The following is a 19176-nucleotide window of genomic DNA, read 5'->3' as shown; positions in this document are numbered from 1 at the left end:
GTCCTTTAAAGAATGTTCATATCATTACCAAATGCGATTCACACAGAAGCCATTTTTTTTTCTCTCTCTCAATATGAGTCATACTGATTCCATACATTGTATGAGCAGATGTGTCAGGCAGCTATGATCAAAATACAGTTCTGTAACTCCATCTTCACAGTGTATGCTATACATTTATGTATGAATGTGGTCAATTCACAGCAACTCTTTGCCTATTAAAGGCAAACCTTGCTTATTTTTAAAGGTATGTCAACTTACATGGCATTTAATGAATGTTGCCTTTTGTATCTATTTCTCTTTTATATTTCAAATTCCAAGCAGAGCATGTCTGTGAGAAACTTGCTGAGGACTAGATATAGCCATAAAGCTAGCAACTCAAATATGGATGTGTGCAACTATTACTTTAATACAAGTATGTTTTTTATTCCATGATGACAGACTTTCCTGTCTGTATGAGATTGTCAAATGTCTCGACTAAGCGTGATTTTTTTTCCCCTTTTTTTTTTTCTCAACCACGACTTCTCTGACGCACCAGTATTTGATTTCCAATCTCTGTTTTTGTGCTACTGTGATATTCTCTTGCGTTTTACCTAAACTGTCCAGGGACTGTTTTATTATCTATACCCTCAGAGATCAGTGCGAGTGGTGGTCACAAGGGAAAGTCATAAGGTTGTCCTCTCATTGACACCACAGACATGGAATGGAAGAGGTCTCCTCGGGTAAGTTAGGAAGTCTTATCTCTTCCATCATAATGGAATCTCTTATTACTAACAAATGTAATTGTGATATGAAAACCTAGGCTGCATGCATTGCTACAAGATGTTACAAAAATAAAAATTACTTTGTGTCCACGTTTTGAGGTTGTGAGTCACACATTGCCAATGTATAAGAAGTTTTCAGGGACTGTTTAGATTCATGATACAGGTAATTGTTTCATACTCGGCCCTTGCTTTCAGCCAGAGTGACCCAGTAAAATACAATGTAGTCTACAGGTTTGACTTTTGCATTTTTTGGTTTCTTTTGGGGGAGGGGGGTGATCTCCAAACAAATGGGGAAGAAGAAAATTATGTGAAGACATGGTGTGGATGATGTTGATTATTTGGAGAATGGTACATAGAAACGATGGGGGTCAGTGCAATTATGATCTTCTCTTCTCTTCTCTTCTCTATCCTCTATCTATCTCTCTCTCTCTCTCTCTCTGGATCAGGAGACAGTCTTTTGGAACTGGTTGTGTCAAAGCTGGGTTGGTAACACTCAGAAAAATCTATACTTGAGCTGTAGCGGAGTCAGTGACTGAAATGTAGTAGAAATAGAGCCTGATCTGTTTTTTTATGCAACAAACTAACGCAATAGTGAAACAAAACAAAAAAAGCAAGGAAAGGAAGACAGGAAATAAAAAGTTCAGTCCAAGATATCTCTCATCTGTGACACGGGTATTTTTCCTGAATTCTGCAAAATCATTTACATTGAAGTTTTTGTCATTAACTGGTTTGCTTCTCTCTCTCTCCTTCCCTGTGCAGCTGCAACATTGTACCAATCAAGTAGCAGACCACAGCACTCTGCCCTCCCGTGATGGACTCACAAACTACTGTAGATAGTCACAATTTTGGTCCTCCATGCACAATACACAGTGTACTGACTAAACTCCGTGGATGACCATGCTAGATTTTGTCCATTTTACGCCTCGGCCCAAAGGAATGTCGGAGCAGTGTCTTTTTGTTCGCTCTACCAAGATATCGTCGTCTCTCTTTGAGTGGAAACAGTTCATTGTTTCATGCCTCAGTTGCAAATTTTTATGTGCCTGCTTTGTTGTCTCCCATGCATAGCGGAAGCAAGACATAGGCATCATTTTGTTGTTGTTGTTGTTTATGCCAGAAGCGATACTGTAAAAGGAGGAATGTCCGCATGCATTTTAATTTCGCGAATTTCACGAGCACCAAGATTCGCAGAATCAAAATGCATGCAAACGTTCTTGTCTACACTACGTACAAGTATATGCACTGAATGCCAGTGGCAATTCGCGAAAATTTCATGCCGCAAAAAAGGCTGTCGGCTCCAATTTGTGAAAATTTCATGCTGCGAATATATCAGGTTTTACAGTAACTTCCCTTTCTCAGACATATCATGTCATTTGTATACAAATCATTAGGATGTACACCCTATTATTTATTGATTCATAAAAGGCATCTGTACATCATAAATTGCCATAGTGGGAAGAAAAAAACAATTCCTGGAAAAAAGGATTATTGATGTGATGAGTAGTCATATTCCATTTGAACAGCAAAGCAAACAGGACTAATAAATTGCCTTCAGGGTCAAACATTGATGAAGCTAGTTCAGCATAAAGTGCTAATTATGTAGTTATGTTGAATAGGACATAATGTTGATAGTTCCACCGATGTAGTTTCATTTCAATGTAAGAGAGTTCCAAAAAAAAATGTGGAAGTGAAGTTTAGAGACAAATGATTTCCATGTAATTCTTATCATACTGTACAGTTACTTGTTTGCTTTTCAAGTGTGTGTGTTGCTGAAATGCTAAAGTCCAGAGTAGTCCTGACATTTTTCTTTCAACACGAAATACTGCATGTGTGCATCAGTCATGATATTTTACTTCTATTGATCAAAGTGTTTGACATGAAGTAGAAGAATGAAATCAGTTTTTGGTTATTACAATGAAGTTATTCTTTCTAAAATGTATTCCATGTTTATAGAGTCGGATATCTATAGAGAAAAAAGGATGCATGTAAAGAGCCTCATGGGATTTTTTGGTGCTTTTTAATGTACTGATTGTACAGATTTCATGCATTTTTTCCCCATTATTTTCAATTCTGATTCATGCTGTATTACTGTACCCCATGTTAGTGGAAAAGCTGTTAATAATGTGCACAAAGTATACAGTATGCATTAGGAATGTTTTTAGCTCGTCTCTTTTCTTCCTTTTTTTTTTTTTAATACTTACAAGGTACCTACATGTACAGTATCATAACAAGGTTAAATTGGTGGCCCTGGCAATCTTGCTGTATTAAAGAGGGTTTCCTCATATTCGACTGCCAGAGATGTCTTTGTTAATAGACTGGCTATGTTAGAGACAGAAGGTACTCTCTAAAAATACAGTGATCATTATAATATTTTGTGTGTTGTGTGTGTTTTATATATGTATGTATGTATTGTATGTATGTGTGGATGTACACATACATAATATGTGTATGTATGCTTGTATGTATGTGCAAGTGTATTGTGTGAAATATGCATTATAAACCTCACATCAATCAACTTTGCATTTAATAGTCAACAAATTGCATTATGGTACATTTGTAATAAGTCTCACAGACATAGCTAGAATCCTTTGAAACGGGAGTGGTAATAGTGCCACAGAAAAAAAAAGAAGTAAATAGATAAAATAAAAAAGTTGCCAGTTAAGTCTCCCAGATTCTGAAGGCACCTTCCTGAAAACCTCAATATCTCCTTCTGTCCAATTACATGTATGAAAATATTAAAGGTGCATAGTCCCGGTAGTGTAGAGGGCGCTGTTGATGATACTGCCGATCACCGTTAGCATTGATATGAAGAGTACCGAAGTTTAGCTGTCATCAAGAGTAAAGTGCGTAGGTGTTGCTAAGTAACGTTGCCTTTGTTGTCTTCTCCAGTCTGTAGTAATGCCAGGGTGCGTGCATATGTGCTTGTTATTATGACATCACAAAAGAAGTTTGCTAAAGCTGTCATCCCCTCAGCCGAATCATGAGCCGAATTGTGATCCGACCACTGACTACAGTGAATCGGACTTCTTCGGACTTGGGGAAAGTGGGCCAAAGCGTAAGCGCTAAAGAGGAGTCAATAGCGTAGGTCTCTATAGGAGACTTGCGCCGTGCGCCCGCGTACGCATTTGACTAAAACACCGGGACCATGCACCTTTAAGGGGATTGTATCGTTTAGGTTGAGAAGGGAATTCAGGTTTTTAACTTTTTACGAGATGATTAGAAACTTCTGATATGAAATAAAAAAGCATACAATTCTAAGAGGAAATACAGTTTGTTTGGCCTAAAATCGGTTTTGAATCCAGAAACAAAGAGGTCCTAATAAAGAGTGGGTGCCAGCTTTTAGAAAGACCACTTTGTTTTACCTTTGTTTTTCTTTTTTCTTTTTTTTTCGGGGGGGGGGGGGGGGGATCCCAGTTATTTCAAAACCGATTTTCATCAAATAAACCTTAAAGTCCTCTTAGATTGTATGCTCTTTCATATTTCATATACTAGTAAGTGGTTTCTAAGTATCTCCTAAAAAGCTAAACCTGAATCCCAATCTCAACCAAAACTATACACTGTACCACCTCTTTAACTCTAATCCCACCGGGTTTTTTGAGGGACTTGAAACCACTGGGGAGGCCTTTTTGGCCACCCCCCCCCCCCCCCCCTTCAGATCTCAGTCGTGGATCTCACGATCCTGGCAAAAATTTGCACTAAGGTAGAGAGGCCAATGTAATCTACAAGACTGTATAGTTATATTTTTCAAATTTTCATTTATGTATTTTATATTAATTTATACTAATTTATGCAAAAATATTTATTGCCTATAAATAAAAAAAAAATAAAGCTCCAAGACTTCTAATTTTTGGTGAACATATTCTTTGCAATATCCTCTAACAGTCAACAATAATATGAAGCACAAATTCGGCTTCATAATTATTTCTTATGTATTGTATTGTTTATTGAATTTCTTATGTATTGCTTTGTTTTTACTTTTTGTTTTTGTTTTTTTTTGTCAATATTTGTAAACTTTTTAAAGCATAATCGGGCTAAAATAAATCTTTATCGGCCATTGAAAGTAAAAATATTCATTTTTATATAAATTAATTGCAAAAACACAATTTACATTGGATTTGTACACAAAATCATGTTTTTGAGCAATTTTGGGTCGACAAATTTTTTTCAAAGGGGCATGGCTTCAAAATGGTATGCCCCAGAGCGACAAATTTGGTCTCAAAAGTTGCGCGATACTTGAAAGAAAAAAGTCATATGTCGTCGCGGCGAGAGCATCACGCGTTGCGAAATAATCACACGAAATTGCCCCCCCCCCCCCCCCCCCCCCCCCCCCGCTGGGAATAGGTTTAAATCTCCATGAGTTAGGACTTTATTAGTGCCAACCAAGCCACATGTAAAACACAAGCATCTCCCTGACTGCTTTGTGGAATCTCTATGACATTGATATTGTTGTGTGAATGTTGGCAACCGTTGATACAGAAGGCTGTGGTAGTAAAGTGACAACCTTTTCATTGTGCCTGTGTGTGAATGTGTGAACATTTGTGTATGGTTCTCTCTCTCTCTCTCTCTCTTTCTCTCTCGCTATCTATCTATCTACATACATATATCGAAAGTATCTACAGTGTATCTCGTATCCGGGCAATTACCCCCAGAGGGCAATTACCCCCCGGCTAAATACTGGTTAGTGGTAAGGTTAAAGTTAAGATTAGGGTTAGGGTTAGGTTTAGTGTTAGGAGTTTGGGTTGTGGTTAGGATTAGTTTCAGGATTAGGATTAGGATTAGGGACAGGGGAAGGGTCCGGGGTAATTGCCCAGGGGGTAATTGCCCTAGACCCGTGTATCTATCTATCTATCTAACTAAAATTTTATCCATCTACCTATCTATATATCTATCTGATCTGTACTAAGCCCACATCAAACCTGCAAAAGTTTCAGTCTTGGTATACAAATTGTCCTGCTGAAGTTCCTCTATCGTACACATACTGTACTCCACAAAAGGTGTCTTTAGCATGCTGTTCAGAGCTAGAATGTATCACAAAGACATGTTTTATTCATTCAATATCACAAACAGTGCCAAAGTACACTGTACAGTTGTAACATACATATATTTGTATCACTTAAAGTCACGTTCATAATCACACTTCTTATGTCTTTACACCTTGAGTCCTTGGTGTATTAGACTAATACTACATACACAATGAGAAACATAACTACATTGTACATGACACAATCTGACAATGCTACATACATACTTTTGAAGGGAGATCCCCCATGTAGTTTTCAGGCCTTTGATATTTCAACGAAATGAGTTCCAGCTCTTTAGCTACCATGTGTAGCATCAGAGCATCTGTTTAAAAGCAAATCACTATCCTCCTAGTACAGTCAGGAAAAATAAATAAAACACCACAAATTTCACTCATGATCAAGAAACTTGGGCACATTGAATGGATTTAACCTTTCGAAAGGGAAAGAAAAAAAATCCTGGTTGTTAGGATCTTCAGTTAGAAATTATGCAGGTATCTGTTAACATTTGCTGCTAGCAAGTACAACATGTAGCAGATAATGGTTCTAAACAGTACGGCCCTTTGGAGCCATTTCTGCAACCATAGCTCAGCAGCTTTATTGTATTAAAGCTGGCATCCAGCAACCAGTGCAACACAGCACAGGTAACAATTCTCCCCTCCTTCAGAGAAGAGACTCCTTCCTTATGGTTGGCAAGTGAAATTTCTGTATGCAATGTTCATAAGACAGTAGCCTCATTGCAAGGCTTCGAGTTTGTAAACTTTGTAACTGAGAATTTGCAATATTGGGAGACTATCTGAAGGAGGCTGCTACCAATAATCACAATTTTTAAAAAAAAGAAAGAAAACCAGACATCTGTCTCTAATATAAACACAAAATAAACAAGTACAAGAAATCATCCCAAATAATAACTTGATATACTCGGACAAAATGGATTACTGGAAGGCCTGAAATAATGGGGACAAAGAGTCTACTATTTCTCACTCTATAAAAAAAAAAAATAAAATAAAATAACAAACAAATCTGCACATTGAATGTCATTGAGCTGACTATGACGGCTTTGCAAAAGTCATAAAATCATATCAACATTTAGATATTTAAACCACTATATGTTGCTCTCTCACTAGCACACTCGGCATCGACTCAAGTAGTAGCCATATGCATCAAGCGCATTCACAGGTGTGGTAGTCCCACAGTCTGATCAATTCACTTTTGTGAAACCATGAAAAGTACCATCCCTTCAGTCCCATGTGTCTCATTTCGTGTAATGATTGGCAGTGCCCTGCAGTCCCACATAAAGCTGCAGGGCTACAAAACCGACTGCAGTTGTATACAGAGCCTTGGCAAGCAGTAGTGTCCATGAACCTAGACCAGCAGCATGGATCAGAATTCTGAAAAAGAGAATAATCCAGAATTTGTTGATGCAAATGTATTGTTATAAGATCGTCTCTCATCTTCTGTATACTTTACACTTTCTCTGTCTTGACAAGGGATACATTACGTGTTTTTGTTGCAGGTATACACACATAACAAGTAACATTATTTTTCTTACTATTTAGTAGCTGACTACGTTAAAAAAAAACCACACAAAACAAAACAAAACAGAAACACATGGATTCTGTCGACGAAATTTAATGTTTTGCTTTAACAGAGCAATCCTAACTTTGCAGAAAAGAGTTGTACAGTGTAACTGCTGAAATACTGACCAAAAACATCAATTTTTTTGTCTGACTTCACTCCATTCACAAAAGTCATCACAAAATACTGATGGGGAAAATACAGTGCACTCCCATTACAACAGAGTCCTCAGGACTGGTGGTTTTCTCTTGTTACATTGACTTTTTTTTCCTTTTTTTATAACCGAACAGTAAAATTTACACTAAACTCCCATTACAACGATCAAGGCTATAATGACATAAAAATTCAGTTTGCAACATTACCCACTCATTGTTTTTTATTGTTTATTTTATCGACTGTAACGAAATTTCGATATAAGGACAGAAATCTGCCGGTCCCCGAGGACTTCCATATAATGGGAGTCCACTGTACTCAGATATGATTTATGACAATTTCAGGACCTGAATTTTTGCTTTATTGAAACAAGAATGTTGTTATAATCAATTTACAATGTGCTGGCTTACCCTATTAGCCTATGACTGCTTTAACATGCAAAATAATGCAGAATTCAAGTTTTATACTTACTCAACAACAAGGGGCTTGTAGCAACTGAGGCCAAGAAGTGTCATGACGATCGGCTGGACAGATTTATTGAGATCATGACGGCTCCATAGCCACACTAGCGCTGCGGTAGAAATGTGCTGAACCTGCAGCCAAGTGAACGAGGCAAAATATAATAACCTGTTCCATTTGTGACTCTACATTACAAAACTGCAAATGGCTGATTTTCCTGCAGGCATGAAATATGATTTTCAAATTGTAATTTTCAAAATTTGTGTATTTTTCTTTACAGAGTTACTCTTTATTCTTGTCAATCTGAAATTCTGAAGCATAAAGATAAATACAAAAAATCTTTTTTATTTGTTTTGTTTTATTTTGTTTTTTGTTGTTGTTGTTTGTTTTTTGTGCGTGTGTGTGTTTTGGTGTAGCTTCTGTGGACCCTACCTATCCCCCCCCCCCCCCCCATGATAGGACATTGGTTTTCTAAACTTTTCTTCTTTCTCATTTGATAAAAAGGACACTATTGCATACAGGCAAGGGGACAGAGAAAATGCATGTGTGGCGATACACACCATCATGACAGGCTTAATGAATTGCATTACGTATGTACTCATTTAGTGGATGCATAAAAATATGAAAGATGAGGGGCAGATTATACTCACAAGATTAACATTGGACTCCAGGCTGAGTTGAATGTACTTCCAGTCAAATTCTGTCCCTCTGGCCCCGACCCAGAGAGGCACGACCCGGGTCATGACAAGCTCTGCTGTGGCCCAGCCGACACCTGCAACCAGGAACTTCTGCTCCCCCTTTGCCGATACACTGTTCAGAATGAAGTAGAAGCCAACCAGGTCCCCTAGGTCGACAGTTGACTTCATGAACTCCTGTGTCGTGCCAAGATAAAAGCAATCACTTGGGATTTTCAATCACTATTTGTTGCTCTTTTTGTTTTTAAAAAAGAAAAGCAGACAAAACCTCATAATTAATGCTTGTTCTTGTTTGCTTGGATCTTTTCTCTTTTTTTCTTTTTTTTTTGGGTCTTCTTTTCATCTTTTCCTTTTTGTTTAGTTTGTGTTGCATTTCAAAGTAATGATATTACAGCATTAGCATGCAGGACTTTGTTATTCACAGTGCTTTTGGAAAATTTGGATGCTAAAAACATGCATGTTTCTACTGCCACACAGTATTGTATTTTTGCAAAAATGTCATCAGTTGCAATTTGAAATTTAATTGTCATAATACCTCTGTTTGGTTCCCAAGATAGCTACTGTGTCATGTAACACATTCACTGAAGTGCAGTCATTGTAACACGTACATGAACATAGGCCTACTAGTTTGGACACCCGGTCCTGTATAATAATGGTGTTGATACCACAGAGTATTCACCAAAAAAAAAAAAAAATTGATAAGAGACAATAGCAAATCACTTTTTCTGATATACTGTGAAACTACAATCTTTGTAAACCTACAGTATGAGATGCATATAACCGATGTCATCTTTATGTTGCTCCTGCTGAGCTTTCACACAGTCATATCAGTCCCACATGTTTCATATCTACGCACACTACAGACCTCTCAATGCGTACAAATATCCCATTCACATGCTAAACGATGCCTACAAGTTCAACAATACATCTTGGTGCATGTAAGTATGCAGATCAAATAACTTGTGTACCAAACTTCAGGGGTCGCACTTAACTTTTTTTTTAAACTAGCCAGGCGGACTACTTAGAATCAATTTTGACACTGAAGCAATATTTTGGCCAGCCAGACGGACTAGTAACTTCATAATTTTACGATTTTTAGCTAGTCCAACGTGATTTTGGGTGGCCAATGGCCAGCGGACCATCGCCAATTTCGAACCCTGAACTTACCCCCATAATGTCTAAATGGTTGGTTCCACCTTCTGACGTTGGAAAGAAAGTGGCTAAAATCATCATCTGCAAACAGAACATGAAAATAGATGATGGATATGAATGGTGTTAATATACAATAAAAATTAAAAAGTCTTGATCTTTCCACAAAATTATCATTACCACAATTGCTTTGGGAACATTTTGTTCATGTGCATCTGGTAAAATCCAGCATGACTTGAACTGGATAATAACTAATGTAATGCAAATTATTTGTAATATTGGGGAAGAATGAGCTGAAGAAGAACATGCTGCTCGCTTTGTCACCTGCGACTACAAAAGATCCACCTCAGCTTCAGGGCTTGTCTCCAGTCTGGGATGGGATCAACTGCACACACGTCGTCTCCATGCACAGAGCACCACATTCTATAGAATACATCACCAGCTAGTCAACATCCATCTTCCTCACTTCATAACCCAAGCTCCATATGTCAGCAGAAGAGATCACGTGCTCAAGCTCACTGTCCCCGTAGCATCAACTGATTCATAGTAATTCTCATTTTATCTCCGAACCACTCGCATCTGGAACCAGTTACCAACCATGGCAGTTACTGCCCCAACAGTAGCTGCCTTCCAGGAGGTTGTCCTTCCTGCCATCAGAGGGCTGAAACCTCCTGTGGGTTCCTTGTTGCTGTAAATCTTGCAGAATTTTTTTTAGTGTGCACATCACTATTTTTATTGTAAATATACTACGACTGCACCATCACCCACTGTCACAGCACATCCCATCCCAGTTTAGTTCGGAAAGAGCTGCTTCAGGGATTATCTCATCAACATTGATCAAGGTTCAAGTTTCAAGACATTTATGAACACATCACAAAATGATTTAGGTGAAACTTACACTGTGCATGCCAACATGTACATTGTATGTAAATTGTACATGTACACTGCTTGAAAATGTCCTTGTAGATGTCATTGAAATCAGCAATATCAACACACCGACATATTTTCATCAATTGCCATTGTACGGTACCTACCTTACACAGCTGAGTGAAAAGATAAGCTGTTCCAGCCTGCACACATTTCCAAAAAGCACTGTATTCCGACCTGAAAATTAAAACAAAAACAAATATCGCAGATTTGTAGTTTCACTTAATTGGTCATATTTTTTTCCTTTTTTTTTTATACTTTAAGATCGACAGATTGAAGCCTGCTATGAGGGAATGCTCTTCTTCTTCTTCTTCTTCCGATAAGCAGATATCTAGGCCTAGACTCTACATCACTCTCAAGTCAAAAGAGTATCGTCGTATTTAATTATTAAGGTTACTGTCCTTGTGGACATGTTGTGGAACATGGGAAGAAGAAGAAGATACGGCAACGGGGCTGCACTAAGCTAATCAAACTGTGTCTTCATACCCCGTGTATATCAATGTGCACTGTAGTTGTACATTACAATCACAGAGGCAGGCGAGAGCTTGGAAAGCGGTTAACCAACGCGAACGCGAACGCCGGATCTTCCGAGCATCGAATACATGTATGGTTGGACCCACTACTCATCGATCGCCTAATGTTTATTTGCTTGATAAGAATATTTAATACTGAAATTCACATAAAAAAACTTGACCAACGTGATTGAGAAAATCCAGCACTATCAAATGCTGTTGTTCCCTTTTCGATTCGAAGTTTCAGTGCAAAAATATTGCTGTCGAACTTGCGTGGCCTCGTTTCAGCTCCCCGCGTTAAAGCTCCTTATTGAGATCGACCGCTGTTTTTGAATTGACAATGCACGCAAACCAGGTTGTATTGAACACCGTGTTGTACGAAGCTTTTTAGAAACTTCTAGATCTACTAGATCTATAGACATTACATTACGATTCGGTGAAAATATTCATTCGAAATTTTGTCCTTGTCCTTGATTAAAAATAAAACCATTAGGCCTAGATCTATGCCATAATTGGTAGTGGGTCTATTGTCTTGATTGTTAATGTTAATGAACAGTGAATTTTCGCGTTTTCCCACACCATCCTCATCGACGGTCAAAGCCAATCCATTTTTATGTGCTCTGCGCGCAGTGAAGTGCGTACTAAGCGTTCTGTGCGCCAATGTATACGCGGTCGATTTCAAAAAGGGTGGTCAATATGGTCATATGTAGTAGGGCTACCATACTCGGTACAAGAATCATTAGAAGACACAAAAATAAATATGAGGGACTAAGAAGTGGCTTGCTGGTTATCTTAGGCAGTCACACAGAGCATAAACTTGAGCTCAATACAAATAAGACAAAACTGAAGAAATACTTACAGCCCGGAACATTTGTATACTATGAAGTATGGAATATAGGCAAGAGCCACGCAATTTCCGAAATGAAAAAGAGTCATGTTGAGAGAATTTTAACACGGCTGTTCTCTCCACCCACACACCTATGACACATGTAAAAGATCAGAATAAGATGCCATTCGTTCAAAGACAGAGGGCGTCCTTTCATCCAGCAAGTTGATAATATTCTGACAGAACTCCGACTATAAAGCCAAAAATAATGAATGTCGCTTTTTTTTTTTTTTTTTTTATACTTATGTGCAGTTTATTTTGAAAAAGAACTTAAGTTTACCTCCCCGCATCGCCGGAGTTCACTGGAAATCGATGAGTTCGAAAGTAAATTTCTAAGGTTAGGGCCTACATGATTATCTTCAATACACGTATACATAGGTTTTCCCGTTCTTTTTTTAAAGTTTTTCAGTTCACCTTAAAAGATCTGTAATCCAAAAACTTTTCGTCCCGATCGAGACATCTGGAATATGTCAGTCAAAGTTTCAATTTCGTCTTTTATTGATAAATTTCGAACAAAGTCTCTTCAATTTTGTCATTTGTCACGCATTCTCGTCATTTGCAATTACTGTTCAAATTCGTCCGTCACACTCGCTACACACATTCAGCAAAATCAGTTTCGCCCGGCCTTTCATAGTGCGATCATTTTCGTCAAATTTTCCTTCACTTGTGATTTCTTGGTTACCGGTATTTCATTTTTCCTGCGACCGTTCACTTTTTACACATTAAAGGGTGTGTACAGTTCTAGTCGAGGTGAGGATTAAGCTTTTAACGTTTTGCGAGATATTCAGAAATCACTCTATGAAATGTCAAAGAGCATGCAGTTCTAAGGGGTATCAAAAGTTTATTCGATGAAAATCGGTTTTGAAATGGCTGAGATATCCAAAAACAAGGTGAAACAAAGAGATCCTAATAAAGTTGTGGCATGTCGCCTTTTATTATTAGCACTTTTTTGGATATCTCAGCCATTTGAAAACCAATTTTCATCAAATAAACGTTGAATCCCTCTTAAAATTACATGCTCTTTCATATTTCATAAGAGGCTTTTCATTATCTCATAAAGGAATGTTCAAAACATGAATCCCCACCTCAGCCAGTACTGTACAGTCCCTTTAAGAAGGAACATACACACACGTATACCCCACCTACCCCCACACACACGCACTAGACAAACACATACAAACACACACACACACACGCTGGCGCATACACCCTCACGTAAGCCATCCCAAACAACAACAACAACAAAAACACACAAGACACACATAGCATAAACATGCGATCACACACACACATCACACCCTATACTCAGAGCACACACGGAGACAAACAAAATGTAGGCCTGTACAGACACAAACGGAAACAGTGATCCAAGACAAATAAAGAGAATGTGTGATAAATGACTAAAATTGAAAAGAATTTGTTCGAAAATGATCGACTATTAACTTGAATGAAAAAAAAAAAAAAACAAGCTTGAAACAGGCCGATACCAAAACAATGAATTTCAATGACCTTACGTCCATTTGATTCTACGCGGATAAAAGCCATTGAGATCACCACTTACCTGAGATGTCATGACGTCAGTATCTCGGTAATCTTGAATCGTAAATCTATTACGATTAAAAAAAAAAGGAGAATAAGTGATACGGAATATAAAATTGGCACCGTCAACTTGATCGTGTTCAATTTCAGCCAAGGCAATGAAAATGTATTAATATGTCACTTCATTCAGGCCTTAGTTTTTCTTCTTTTTTGTTTACCTTAAACAAAGAGAAAGTTTTCTAGGTGAAATGGTCATGACACTTCAGCTATCACAGTTGACTTTTAACCTGTTCCAAACGGGAACCTGGTGGCCTGTGTATTATTAAGTCTATGAGGAATCCGGAATTCAATATGGAACGCCCAGGCTAAATTTGATAAGCACCAAACAATTGCTTCTAGGTCTATCATAATATATAACCTGTGGACGTTTATTCAGATGGATATAAAAGAGAGAAGTATTATACTCATAAGCCTCTACATAGATCGGTGACATCACACATTGTTCGCAGTCTCGCCGCGATCCCTGTCCTCCAGTCGGTCAACCATGCTTAGCATGCATGTTTATTTCTTTGTTTCTTTTTTTTATATATATTAAAGGATGGAACTCATTTTGACCATCTAGGCCTACTAGTAGTACATGTATCAGTTTTATGAAGGGGGCCGGGGAAATGTATCCCCCCCCCCCCCCCCAATAACATGGTGATTTGGGGAGGGGAGTCAGCAAAATTAACCCGGACCAAAATGAAGGAAGAGGCGAAGAGTCATATCAGCACTTACACAGACAGGAATATCTGGCTAAAGAAAAGCAAAACGAAGAAACATTGGCCTACTTAATTGGTACCGCATATAGGATTATCACACAATAATGTCCTAAGCTATACTTCCCATCGCTAGCGCATATCTCCAGTCCTCAGATTCCTAGCTTCCGTGCATGTTACACTTTCGTACACTTTTGGGAGGGGAGTTGGCTCGCTTTGTGTTGTACAAAGGCCTATAGTTGGGTAGTTATCAAACAGAATGTAAAAACCCATCTTACCACATCAATAACTGCAATCTCATGAGATGCCATGCAGGGGCCTATTTCGTAAAATCAGCTTGTAAATTAAACTATCACAGCTACAACACTTTTAAAATAAATACAGACTGGTTACTGTATAGTCACCTGTCAGTTGAGTTGTATCTCCTTTGGAGCATTACAACCAAAACGCGGTGATTTGCAATGAAATTGAAGGGGTCGGTGCATTATAGTGCTAACCCACACAATGTTCATTTTAAGATAATCGCTTTTGAAAGTTTGAAAAAATCCATAAATCATGTTAATGACTCGAGAAGGCCAATTTTTTCGTATATGCATCTTTACATACTCAAGATTGAATAGTGTCTTGGGGAAATTTACTACACTGATATTTTGGTGAATTCAAGAGGATTTTTCAAGTCACATTTTGAATTTGTGGCTTAGCATTTTATTGCAGCCAAATCCGTCGTGTATACAAATACTCTTTGTTTTTTAAAAACTCACAAAATATCAAGATCTCTTCGCTAAAAAAGAAAAATTAATGTGATATTTGAGTTTCCCTCCTTTGTGACGTGAAATTAAAATAAGATATACTTGTTTTTAATTGTCTGTATTGTATAATCTGTGCGAATTACGAAGACAAACTTTGCATATATTTCAGACGCGCACACGCGCACAGAGTCGATCATTACGCACAAAGACATCTTGAAATGTGGATATTAAACAATTTCAACAATTCAAGTTTTAAAAGACAAAGCATTCAGTGTCATACAAAATAATAATATGATTTGTTGGGGGGGAGGGGTTATATCTCATTGAGGATTTTACATCTTCCGTGTACTTAAAAGCAGGGAAAGAGTCCCTTCTTCAGCATTATGCATGTAACGCATTTTAAATTTAGAGTATCTAGATCAGAGAAAATAAAGTAAAATGGTACATATCAACATTATTGCAGAGATAATCATGTCTTTTGTTAAAGGGAATAAAATACCATTAAGTAGACATTAAGGCCTTGTTTAGCTATATTGGTTTTCTTGTTTAGGGTATCAAAATCACCAATCGTACTCTAAAATCCTTCTTTGTATGACAACAAATTTACCCCCCCCCCAAAAAAAAATAGTGTTGCATGAGAATTATGACTGTACATGCCTCAATGAATCCTCCTCTTCCATGTTCGTTGGTAAATGCAGGCTGTGTGAAATTATGCAGGGAAGTTCTTATCACAAAATGAATGACTAACTCTTAATGGCCAAAAATCCAAGAAAAGAAAATTTTTAAAAATTGGGAAAAAATCTCTTTGGAAGTCTGAACACTTATAGATTTCGTATATTCAGACAGACCATACATGCTGAAATACAATGTGCCGAATAAGACCAAAATAGTCTACGTATTATACCAAGTTGGTGTGTTTATACACATACATTTTACCCCATATGCACGTTTTCAGACTACATTTGGATCATGAAGATCATTTAGGAACAAGAAAAAAATGTTCTCATGTCAAAGCTGTTACGGTGACAAAATCATACACGAAAAATTGAAAAATCTTTATGCTTTCAATAGTTTTATCAATCAAAAATCTCCAAATTAATTTGAAGGAAACTTTCTTTTTCGTAAATTGATCTTGAAAACAACCCTGTGAAAAAAAAAATAACTCTGCAATTTGTAACAGAATACAGCAAATACATTTTCTTTCTAACATGGAGACTTCCTCATAAAAATGCATGATAAATACCGACTTTAAAGGGTAAATTCAGTAGTGGAAAAAAAGGGAGCTATTGACTCACAATCAAATTACGTTAAAAAAAAACACTGCACTATCAGCACTGATGCTTTGAATTCTGCTTTGATTGCTTTCAACGTTTATTGATTTAAATTGAGAAACCGTATAGTGGTATCAACAACGTGGGACTATGAATTTTATACGACAGCGTTAGATTTGAAAAATAATGTTTGCATTTATATCATAAATGTAACATCCTTTCAAAGAATGTTAAACATGTAAGTATCGTGTCTCGGTTATGTAAGAAACTACAGGGAGGCACAGCTGTATTGACAGCGGCAGGATTTTTTTTTTTGAAAATTTGAGGTAAATTAATCAATATTAGATATGCATTTTGTTTTCATCCATTTTCTACTGTCTAAAGCTAATCCCCCTAAATATGGCTGTGAAAGCATAGCAAAATTGCATTCTATTCAAAAGAAGTTACAAATTAATCAATGACAATTTCAAATGTTGTTTCACTAGTGATCTTAACTCTGTAAGAATTACTAACATATAGGGTACATGTCCAAACATCCAGCTATCCGTACATTTTGTTTTACCCATATGAACGTTTTTGGATCACACTTGCATCGGGGAAAAAAAATCTTAAATTTAGAGACAATACACTTTGAATGAAACACTTTCAATGAAAAACACACAGAACAAATGAGTATTCATATTTTGAATATATTTCATTAGTTATTTAACTACTGATTAATTTTGAGGAAGCTTTGCTTTTGAAGCAAAATGTCAGCATGAATAAAGTGCTAACCCACTAATGAAACTTTAAGGTGCTGGGACAGACCATGAATGTTGATTAATTTTCTTATAGGTCATAATGCACAATGCTAAAATACTCCTAAAACCAGTGATTGTGGTATTTTCCTGATAAGTTCAACAAAAATAAAAAACTGGCGAAAAATGTCATGATCAGTAGAATTAGCATGAAAATAGTGCTAACCCCAACAGTACAAAAATTAACAAAAAATACTCATTAAATGCTTAAAATTTCATTAATGTTTATCTCATCTCCATTTTCATAACTGGCAGAAGAGTACAAGTTATGTTATGAATCAGAATCACTCATTTTTGTAGATGAAAAAGTTTCCTCACTGTTTAGATTTAGATATTTTTATGACACCCTTCTGTCTGCTACCATGGAGGTCGCCATCTTGAAAAGTGTGGCTTAGCATTATATTCCTGCCTATAAGATGTGATTAATTTTCGGGGCAAAAAGATGCCTGCATTAAAAAACCCATTTATTGCTTAAATTTCAAGATGACATTTTTAGGGATTATAGAGCAGTGATTCAGGATGGTGTAAATGCATGTAACTCATTTTTCACCAAAGTGTGGGTTAACACTATAATGCACCGACCCCTTCAATTATTATTTTTTACCCTAAACACATGATTCTTTTTTTCTAAGAGAGAAAAAGTTAAAATACGTCGTACTAGATTCTTTTGACTCAATGCACTGGCCTGATCAATATGACTTAAGATTGCTTTAAAAAATGCTTAGATTCAAGTCCAGAACAACGCAATTCACATCTCGTTGTAAATAAATGCGGAGAAGCACGTTAGACAGGCATCATAAGCTGTGAGTAAACAAATGGATGTTTACAATGAACATAATTGTCAATATCATGGATTGACCTCAGTAAATGATTTACAAGATCCCGGATATTGCGCGTTGTTTAAAGGAGTAAGATACAACTTATTCATATTCCTTTTGTATTAGGATGAAAATATGATTTCGTGCAAATTGACTCCACTTTGTTTTATGTACGTTGAAATATACATGTGGTGCATTTCCACGATATTATCGCCGATGTGAAAGCGAAGGCATTAATACAACTTATACCAATGTTGACAGGCAGGAACCTCTTTTAAGGGATCGTATAGTTTTGGTCAAGACCTAAATTCAGGTTTCTCAGGTTATCATGCATATTGAATGAGATAATGAGAAATCTATTTTGAAATATCAACATGTAATTCCAAGAGGGATTCAACGTTTATTTGATGAAAATTGGTATTCAAAAACTGATTTTCATGAATAAACTTTGAATTCGTCTTCAATTCAATTCAAATGATTTTATTTCCATATAAAGTAATACAAAGTAACATACATAACGCTTACATTGAGTACATAACATTTAAAGGAACGTTAAATCACGTACGTTTCAACAAAACATGAATACAATAATTTTTAAAATGGTATCAACTCTGGTTTGGATGAATAAACAAGTAAGCAATACAATCTTAATTTATAACGGTCTTAGAATGATATGCTCTGTATTTTCATAAGTGGTTTCTTGGCATCTCGCAAAAGGTTAAAAGCACAATCCTCATCTCCACCATCCTTTTACAGGCGCGGTGGAGCACCCCAATTATCTCGCAGGAATCCATCGGCAGCCGAGCCTCATTTGCATAAAGTAAACAACATGTACTCGCGTAGTTGAGAAAAAGTAAACAACTTCTCAAGCTCATAACAATTTAAGGAAACCTATTTTCGGATTAAAATTGAGTTAGTTTGAATTTGAAAACATGTCCGAATATGCACATATAACATATTAAAGGATTTGACAATGATAAAATGTGAAATTTTACCGAAAACCTGGCGAGCAAAATTACCAAAAATATGCCTCGAAAATCATCATAACATTCACGAAGTGCGATTGCGGAACTAAAGCGCCATTCGAAGAAAGTACACCGAAATTTATT

The 19176-nt window shown here is 36.9% G+C and overlaps 1 protein-coding gene and 1 long non-coding RNA gene across 2 annotated transcripts; one reads left to right on the top strand and one right to left on the bottom strand.

Annotated features, from left to right (window-relative positions):
* The first annotated feature begins 629 nt into the window (after positions 1 to 629).
* LOC140230087 (uncharacterized) lies at positions 630 to 3126 on the top strand. Its single transcript, XR_011901353.1, has 2 exons — positions 630 to 719; positions 1521 to 3126. It is a non-coding gene; the product is annotated as an uncharacterized lncRNA (long non-coding RNA).
* Positions 3127 to 5783: 2657 nt separating this feature from the next.
* On the bottom strand, positions 5784 to 12252 carry LOC140230086 (BOS complex subunit TMEM147-like). The gene is made up of 6 exons (XM_072310294.1): positions 12109 to 12252; positions 10845 to 10914; positions 9829 to 9894; positions 8617 to 8838; positions 7979 to 8100; positions 5784 to 7167 (listed from the first exon to the last, which is right to left on the bottom strand). Exons 1-6 carry the CDS (start codon positions 12183 to 12185, stop codon positions 7032 to 7034), a joined length of 693 nt encoding a protein of 230 aa, XP_072166395.1. The 5' UTR covers positions 12186 to 12252; the 3' UTR covers positions 5784 to 7031.
* Positions 12253 to 19176: the final 6924 nt, after the last annotated feature.

The sequence above is a fragment of the Diadema setosum genome, chromosome 6 (genome assembly GCF_964275005.1).
Source record: "Diadema setosum chromosome 6, eeDiaSeto1, whole genome shotgun sequence".
Classification (NCBI taxonomy): domain Eukaryota; kingdom Metazoa; phylum Echinodermata; class Echinoidea; order Diadematoida; family Diadematidae; genus Diadema; species Diadema setosum.
Note: the sequence above shows the minus strand (reverse complement) of the source record. Positions and strands in the feature narration are given on the sequence as shown.

Bases quoted from the DNA above. Each gene is read 5' to 3' on its own strand.
- LOC140230086 (XM_072310294.1), bottom strand. From the start codon at position 12,185: ATGACTCTTTTTCATTTCGGAAATTGCGTGGCTCTTGCCTATATTCCA. The intron at 10,915-12,108 runs GTAAGTATTTCT...TTTAATTTTCAG, and splicing joins GTATACAAATGTTCCGGGCT to GTCGGAATACAGTGCTTTTT. The intron at 9,895-10,844 runs GTAGGTACCGTA...TTCTGTTTGCAG, and splicing joins TTTTCACTCAGCTGTGTAAG to ATGATGATTTTAGCCACTTT.